At 50.7% G+C, this 8,781-nt stretch overlaps 1 protein-coding gene across 2 annotated transcripts in view; it reads left to right on the forward strand.

The window, feature by feature from the left end:
* The window catches only part of rin3 (Ras and Rab interactor 3), a 96,965-nt gene extending 88,528 nt beyond the window's left edge, over positions 1–8,437 (forward strand). For both annotated transcript variants that reach the window (XM_078234251.1, XM_078234252.1), the window contains exon 10: positions 6,341–8,437. In XM_078234251.1, the coding sequence (XP_078090377.1) occupies positions 6,341–6,652 (312 nt within the window). In that variant the 3' untranslated portion in view covers positions 6,653–8,437. The remainder of the gene's footprint in view (positions 1–6,340) is intronic.
* The last annotated feature ends 344 nt before the right edge of the window (positions 8,438–8,781 follow it).

Consider the following 8,781-nt stretch of genomic DNA (forward strand, 5'->3'; position numbering starts at 1 on the left):
GCATTTCTGAAGCTGAAGTTGAGATGCAGGGGGGTGTCCCATTTTCAGTTGAATCAATGCATGTTTAGGATGGACTAGTTTTCCTTTTGAAGCTTTGGTGTAGCATTGGGATTGCAGAGGTAGATACGGGACCATGGCTGGAATTTTCCGACCCCGCCCGCCGCTGAGATTCTCCAATCCCGCTGCCGCGAACAGAAATTTGGCTGAGTGCCAAATACTCGCTGGTAGTGGGCCATGCGAGGCTGGAGAACTCCAGCCCAATATCTACGGGATAAATGGATGTGAAATGCTCTGATCCTTGAAGATTGTCCTGGCTGGAAAGATTTTTTTAAAAATAGTAACCGCGGTAATCTTCTCTCTGGAGCCTCCTGTTCATTGCGAGGGTCACACTGCTCGGGTTCTTTGACCACCTCTCCACTTGGGCCAGGAAAGTGGTGCGGGATGTCAAGTACACCCCTTCGTGCGCAGTGTAATGCCCAGCTTTGTGAGACCAGCCCGTTCTTCTCTGAGGTGGGGAAACCCCGGATATCCCAGGGCATTGGATGAAATTCCATCATCGCACAATGGTCATCCTCCCTGACATCGGGGAACTGGGCATTCCGTCCAAAAAAGAAAATGTCATTATAATAACTTTAATTGAGGTGGGCCTGTTAGAATATGAACTCCCTGATTAAGGACCAAATTGATGGGCCAATCAGGGAGCCACTTGCTTTGTATTTAATTAGGCGTGTCAGTTCCTCTGGCACTCCGAGTGTAGACTGCTGACTGAAAGCGCTCTGTATGCTGCTGTCAGACTTGTAAATAAAGGGATTTTGGTGAAGGGACGTCTGCCTCCGAGGACTTACTACAGCCACCCCCCCCCCCCCCCCCCCCCCCCGCGCCGTCACCTCCAGGCCTCATAGAGTTAAATAAAGGCAAATCTCAACATGTTGGTTGCCTGAGCGCATCTCGAAGCTATGAGGCAGCAGAGTAATGAAACACTGCTGGAAATGTTGGCAGAATTCAGTTTAATCACATGACAAAAGCTGGACGCCGCCATTCCCCCCCCCCCTCCACATGTCAAATTGTGAGCGCAGATTAAATACACTCAAAGGACTGAGCTCACTTTTGAATCAGAAAATCAAACCAGCTGAGGATATCACGAGGTTTCCTGCGGGAGAAGTAATCATAGCCATGTGGGGGCCTTACCCTATGAAACCAAATATAACCAGACAATTGGAAAGCCTTAATATACAGTGTGCGTTTTTCAGAATGTGCAACAGTGCTTGCGAAATAAATCTCCAGTTTTTATACAAGTTTACTGTACGTTGGGGTTTCTGTGCACAGGGGTTGTAAATGAATATAAATGTAGTTCAGAGTCCAAAGGAAGGAGGGAAAAAAAAGAATGATTTTAAAATTGGACAGAGCTGATGACTCTTCTGAGATAGTATAGCCCTCGGCGTCTCCTGGGGAAAATACTTTGTCAAAGTAATCCTGCACATTTAATAGATGTTGTAACGGAATTGTAAGATGTTAGAGATAAAGCCACGAGACTCCCAAGATTTGGACAGTACAGCCTTGTAGTTCCTTCACATTAACCTCTCAATGACCTAACCCATATTATTAAGTAATAGTCCACCCTGTCCAAGCACAATCCTGACAGCTTTTTTTGAGACATCAAGCACAATGGCTCGACTGAGTGGAACAACTAAATTACTTGTAATTAGCAGAGACAAGTTGGAGAACTCAGTGGTGTTTTGCTTGGACCCACACAGCTCTTTAGATCCACACAGGAAATCCCCTGCGTGGCAATCTTAATGATTGTCTTCAGAATCAGCGCTGACCTCGGCAGGAAGCTTGTACTTTGTTTTAACTTCAGCCCATTTTGAGGTTGGACATGTGCTTACTGCTCCTTGAGTGTCTCATTTCCCCCTCATTTAGGAGTCTTTTGATGATTGGCAAAAGTTCAACTTCAGAAACAACCAGAATAAACTGACAGGGTCAGTAGCTCAAACCCAAGCTCCTGGGCCGGTGGCTGAGCAGTAGCACGTCTGACTCCAGGTTGCGTGTTCAGATCACGTCAAGCTCACGGAGTTCATCTGCAATTGGTTCCTGGATTGGAGCCAGGCTGTAGCCTAGTGGTGTCGGTCACTGAATTGGTCACTGAACCACAAACCCTGAGGGGTTCCAGGGTCAAATCTCACCATGTGGCAGGCAACAAAAGAAAAATCCAAACTATGTTGTGGTCACGTAGATTAATCATTTTGATTTGATTTATTATTGTCACAAGTATTGGCATACAGCGAAAAGTATTGTTCCTTGCGCGCTATACAGACAAAGCATATCATTCATAGAGAAGGAAAGGAGAGAGTGAAGAATGTAGTGTTACATGAGGTGCAGTGGTAAATGATATCCAAAAGACCCTAACGTGAAAATATTTCCAGGGCAAAATGCTAATGTGAGTTTTTTCTGATAAGCAACAAAGACTGCCTACGACACACAAGGATTTGTGGCCAGGTTTGCCTCATCATTGTGTAACTGGTTGCCTCCAGCACATTTTGTTTGAAAGAAGGAATATGTATATGTCATTGGCAGTTCACTCTAAATCAGGAGTATTGGATTTATTTAAGGAACATCTACTGTCTCTGTGTGGGATATTTGAGTGCTTAGAGTTGGACTCAATCCAATAAAACTAGAGATCTTTCCAGTTTTACTGCCTGAGTGGTGACTGTTCCGGCTGCGCCCAGTCTTCCAGTGACGCTGGGACAGTCGCCGCTGACTGAAGATCCCCGCGCCCTGATCTTGGTGCATCCTTCCCACCGAGTCTCCCCGTGCCAGCGGCAGCAGCCATGCTGTAGATCAGCCAATCACTGGGAGCACTGGGGAAGAGGGAGGGGCACAGAGGACACACTCCCTTTACCCCTTTGTTTTTCCACATCAGCTGCTGTATTCAGATAAGCAGATAAACATTTCATAGCTTTTCTATGGCTTAATGAGTGGGTGAGTGCATGAGAGGTGAGTGTGTGAGGGGTGAGTGCGTGAGTGGCAGAGCGGGTGAGTGTGTGAGCAGGTGAGTGTGTGACGGGTGAGTGGGTGAGCGGGTGAGTGCGTGAGTGGGTGAGTGTGTGAGCAGTTCAGTACATGAGCAGGTGAATGGGGAGTGAAGGTGTGTGCAAGTGAGAGGGTGAGCGCTTGAGAGGGTGGACGCATGAATGTGTGAGTGAGTGGGTGCATGAGATGGTGGGTAGGTGAGTGCTGAGCTAGTGCTGGTGGGTGGGCGGTTGAGTGGGCAGTTGTTTGGGTGAGAAGGTGGGTAAGTTAGTGGGTGGGTGGGGGGTGGGCAGTTGGGTCTGGAGGTGAGTAATCAGCGGGTCTGGGGGATGAACAGATGTATTGGGTAGTCGGGGTTAAGGGGGGTAGTCAGGTCGGGGGTGGGGGGTGGTGGTTAGGGCGCGATGTGTGGGTGTGGGCAGATTGAGTTCTGCTGTTAATCACGTAGATTAAACAGTGTAACAATTCCAGGGTAAGAATGACCTGTCCAGCCCAAGTCTGAGACTCGGATCTCAGAGCGGGTTGCAGAGAATGGTCAGTGTAAATCAGCCCAGGGGAAGTTGAAGCTTCCTGAGCAATTATAGTGCATGTGGGCGTGTCAGGACTTCCTCAGGGTCCTAGAGCCCAAAGCGGCCGACGCCTCCACCTTCACTGTTGCTGCCATCAGGAGATCTGGACCCATTGTTTTGGAAATACAAAAGCAAATACAGGGCAGCAGCGGAAAGCTGGAGGAATTGTGGCAGGAGTCTGAGAATAAAATGCAGCGACTGAAGCAATAGCAGTTTGGCACATTTCAGATGGTCAACAATAGACAGGATGTCACGAGGCAGCGAGGCAAGTTAGCTGTTATTCTAACCAGAGAACAGTTATTGTGAATAAAGAAATATCAAACTGTCTTCACGCATGCTGCAATTATTTATATGCAAAGGGTGTTCCATTCCATTGAGAACGGAAATGAGGTGAAACTTTCACTCAGAGGATTGTGAGCCTTTAGAACTCTCCTCCTGGGAAGGCAGTGGAAGCAGAGTCTTTGAATGTTCTTAAGTCAGAGCGAGATAGATTCTTCGTAAACAAAAGGGATGAAAATTTATTGGGAGTAGGGGTGATGCAGATTTGAGGTTACTGTCAGATCAGCCGTTACTGTAATAAATGGCAGGGCAGGCTCGAGGGGCTGAATGGCCACCTCCTGCTCCTTGATGCCTTCTTGGACAGAATCTCGGAAATGCTCGATCCCAGAAACAGCTTTTAAAGCTTTTGCCAAAAGTCTTTCTGTGCAGCAGCCAAGCACTTCTCCTGATGTTGCAGTGTGCAAGATAACAAACACTTGTTCCTCACGTGTCTGACTTCAGATTACATTCGACTGTGTAACCCCTACACCCCTGGGTTTGTAAGGGGAAGAATTCTTCGGAATTCCCACTCCTCCCTGCTGTCTAGGGCTCATTCACTGGTGGTGTAGTGTGCCTGCCTCTGAGCCAGAGGCTCCGGGTTCGAGTCCCATCCCAGGACTCGATGGCCAAGGAAGGCGCGTCCATAACGCGGGTCAAACAGGTTGGCCGGGATTCTCCCAGCCTGCTGTGCTGCTCGAGTAGCACAATGGGCCGGGAGACATCAACGGGGGGTCTAAAGCGGGACTCACGTATGGGCGTCCAGCCGATCGTGAGTGTCCCAGGCTACATGTTTCCCTGTAATCAGTCCCGCATCAGAAATGGGCACGGTGCTGATTACCATATGGACATCGTTATTTCCCTATGATTAGTGAGCCTGGGACAGTGGTCTCCCTGCCCGCTAGTGTCCCCGCCCCCCCCCCCCCCCCCCCCCACACCCCCAACCCGCCGGGAGTGGCTGCCACCAACGAGGTTTACAACTGCTCTCCATCAACAGGGACCAGGTGTGCCTAACCCGCTGGTGAGGACAGAGGCCATTGAGCCCCCCCCCCCCGGGAGGTTGGGGCGCAGGGGGCGTGCCCCTTGGGCAGTGCCATGCTGGCACTACCAGCCTGGCACTGGGCAGTATCAAGGGGGCAGGGCCTATTGGGGGGGGGTGACCGGTGGGGGTGGGGAGTGGGGACTCACTGTGCACGCTGCAATGGAATGGGTGGGAGAGAGAGGGGGGAGGTGATTGGAACTGCACATAGAGTGGGTGAGGTGGGGAGGGAGATCGGGACTGGACATGGGGCGGGGTGGGGGGGTGAGATCGGGACTGCATACGAGGTGGGGTGGGGGAGGGAGATCAGGGCTGGATATGGTGGGGGGAGTCGGGGTTGGCCTTGGAGGGGTGGAGTCGGGTAGGGGGGTGGTTTGGGGAGGCCAGTGATCGGGGGTGTTGGGTAGGCTGGAGATTGGCGGGGTATGAGGTTGGGAAACAATCGGGAGGCCAGTGATTGGGGGGGGGCGGCGCAGTGATGGGGGGGACGCAGTGATGGGGAGGGGGTCGCAGTGATGGGGGGGCGCAGTGATGGGGGTGGGGGGGCGCAGTGATGGGGGTAGGGGGGGTGCAGTGATGGGGGCGCAGTGATGGGGAGGGGGTCGCAGTGATGGGGGGGCCAATGCGAATCGCCAATCTCCCCACTGACAGGTTGGGCGCGTGCGCAGTGGCCCACTCAGCACTCAGCTGCCGGCTTCTCCAGCAGGATGAGACCCCCCCCCCCCCCCCCCCCCCAACTTTCCACTCTGTGATGCACAGAGTGCCGGAGATTCGTTCCACTAAATACGCCCAAAAAACGGGCGGGAAATTTTCCCGCTTTCCCACCTGTTGGGCAGTGAGTTTGTTTTTTTGGGAGAATCCCGGCGGTTGAGTTCGTCAATCTGTAAATCCCTTCCAAACACACCAATGGCTGGCGGTAAAGAGCGGGAGAGACCCCTGGTAGGCTATGGAGTGGCGCCCCTCAAGCTCCCTAAGCGTCTGGCGACAGATTAGCGACCTGTTCCGGGAATGACTCGCTGAGACCAAAGTCTGCCTCAGTAAAGAGAATTGGAACGATTGTAGTCGCAGTCTATGGCTCCCTCTACTGTGGAGATGCCGGCGTTGGACTGGGGTAAACACAGTAAGAAGTTTAACAACACCAGGTTAAAGTCCAACAGGTTTATTTGGTAGCAAAAGCCACACAAGCTTTCGAGGCTCTGAGCCCTCACCTGAAGAAGGGGCTCAGAGCCTCGAAAGCTTGTGTGGCTTTTGCTACCAAATAAACCTGTTGGACTTTAACCTGGTGTTGTTAAACTTCTTACTCCCTCTACTGACCAGGACTGGAGCAGCATGCTGCACGTGCGTCTTCATTCGCCCTGTTCTAATTAATCACTGTTGTGTTTTGTAGGATTTCCTGAGTGTGTCCTTTCTGGAGCCCGGGTCCAACGTCAAGACGTTTGCCGTGCACTCGGAGACCACCGCAGAGAAGCTGTCCAGCCAGTGCGCCGAGAAGTTTGGCATCGCCGAGGGAGAGGACTACTACCTGCACCTGGTGGTGGAAGAAAGGTGCCTGCAGCTGGCTGCCGAGGCAATGCCCCACTGTCTCAAGAACGTCCTCCAGAAGGGCCAGCCGGCGAGAGACTATTATTTCATATACAAGCAGATAGACCAAGCCGAGCAAACAGCAAACCCACCGATAAAGACCCTCCCGCCTTTCTGACTTCCCTTCAACAAAGCGATTGGCTGCAATTTTGTTTCTGGAAATCCAAAGGAAAAAGGCGCATAATGCTTGAAACCCTGGGGGTCGGGAAGCAGTTCAGTCACCACCTGAAAGAGCAATATAAGTTCATGGGCGTAATTTACCCCTCACGCCCGCCACACGAATCGTAGCGGGGGGGGGGGGGGGGGAACGTCGTTTCCTCCGACGGGATTTTCCGGTCTAGGGGCGGGAGGCGGCTGGAAATTCCCGCCCCGTTTTTCCAAACCTGACCCTTCATTACAGCTTCAGTATATTTTTCTCGGTCATTTAGGACGTATTAAATATTCCTGTTTCTCAGTAGCTCGGAATATTTTTAAACTCGAACTATTTATACATTTTATAATGAATGTGAATACAGTCGCGTTCGTCTTTGGGGCTGTAGTTCTTTCCCCATTATCATTATTGTACATGGAAACTCAGCAAAGGGAGTCAAATTGTCCAAGGTAGATGTGACTATATTCGAACACATTAAAGGGATAGTGTGAGAAACGCATTTTAGACTTTGGTTTCAGCGCATTAAGTGTTTTGGTCCAGTCGCAGAAAGTGTCAGCCCGTACTGTAGTGGCTTTCTGTGGGCTTTGTCGATACTCTAGCCCTGTCCTTGTTGGTATAACAGAGAATGGGTGTGTGACCTCCAGGTAGTGACTGACCATCTGATCCCTGGGGAAAGATGTGTGTGGCTGGGTGGTGATGTCTATCAGGCAAGAAAATGGTTTGCGGTCTTGTGTGAGTCATAGCTTAGCGGGAAAGAATTTGCCCCATACAACAAAAACATCAATCTGCATTTGTATGGCACCTCTGGCATAGGATAACATAGTAAGAAGTCTCACAACACCAGGTTAAAGTCCAACAGGTTTATTTGGTAGCAAAAGCCACTAGCTTTCGGAGCCTTAAGCTGCTCCTTCAGGTGAGTGGGAATTCTGTTCACAAACAGGGCATATAAAGACACAAACTCAATTTACAGAATAATGGTTGGAATGCGAATACTTTCAGCTAATCAAGTCTTAAAGGTACAAACAATGTGAGTGGAGAGAGCGTTAAGACAGGTTAAAGAGATGTGTATTGTCTCCAGACAGGACAGACACAGGATAACATGACATTGGGCTTCACAGTCACGTCATCATACAAAGATGAACACTGAGCCAAAGAGTCTTAGAGATCTACAGATCAGAAAAAGGCCCTTCGGCCCATCGAGTCTCCTCCAGTCAAAGACAAAGCACCCAACTACTTTAATCCCGTTTCCCAGTTCTTGGCCCATAGTTTTGTATGCCTTGGCATTGCAGGTGCACATCTAAATACTTTTTAATAAGGTCTCCCTCTCTCTAAATACTTCTTAATGACGGTCTCCGCCTCCACCACCCTTTCACACAGAGGGCGGGATTTTCCGGCCACACTCGCCCCGAAACCAGAAATTCCCACCCAAGGTCAATGGACCTTTCCATGGTCTGCCCCTCGCCGCTCCGATTCCCGGGGCAGGCGGAACGGGAAAATTTGCCCCAGAGAGTTTCACACTCCCATCGCCCTATGGGTGAGAAAGGTTTTCCTCACATCCCCTCTAAATCTGCATTGAATCTATGTCCCCTAGTCATTGATGCCTTCACTAAAGGGAAAAGTCTCTTCCTATCTCCTGTGAGGATATGAAGGCAGGTTGGTCAAAGAGGTTGATTATTCGGAGTGTCTTAAAGGAGACGAAATGAGGAAAGGAATTCTGTGGGGCAGAGGCAGCCACTGGAGAGGTGAAGGGTGCAAGGGATGAGTTGGAGAAACATCGAGTTTTGAAACAATTTTGTGACTGGAGATTTGGGGAGGGGGGCGGGGGGAGCGGAGGGTAGGTGAGGCCACGCAGTGATTTGAACCTGGGTAAGAAACTAGTGGTTAGCACTGTTGCCTCACAGCGTCAGGGTTCGATTCCCGGCTTGGGTCACTGTCTGTGTGGAGTTTGCACGTTCTCCCCCTGTCAGCATGGGTTTCCTCCGGGTGCTCTGGTTTCCTCCCACATTCTGAAAGACGTGCTGGTTAGGGCACATTGACCCGAACAGGCGCCGGACTGTGGCGACTGGGTGAATTTCACAGTAACTTCATTGCAGTGT

This window comes from Mustelus asterias, chromosome 18 (assembly GCF_964213995.1).
Source record: "Mustelus asterias chromosome 18, sMusAst1.hap1.1, whole genome shotgun sequence".
Lineage (NCBI taxonomy): Eukaryota > Metazoa > Chordata > Chondrichthyes > Carcharhiniformes > Triakidae > Mustelus > Mustelus asterias.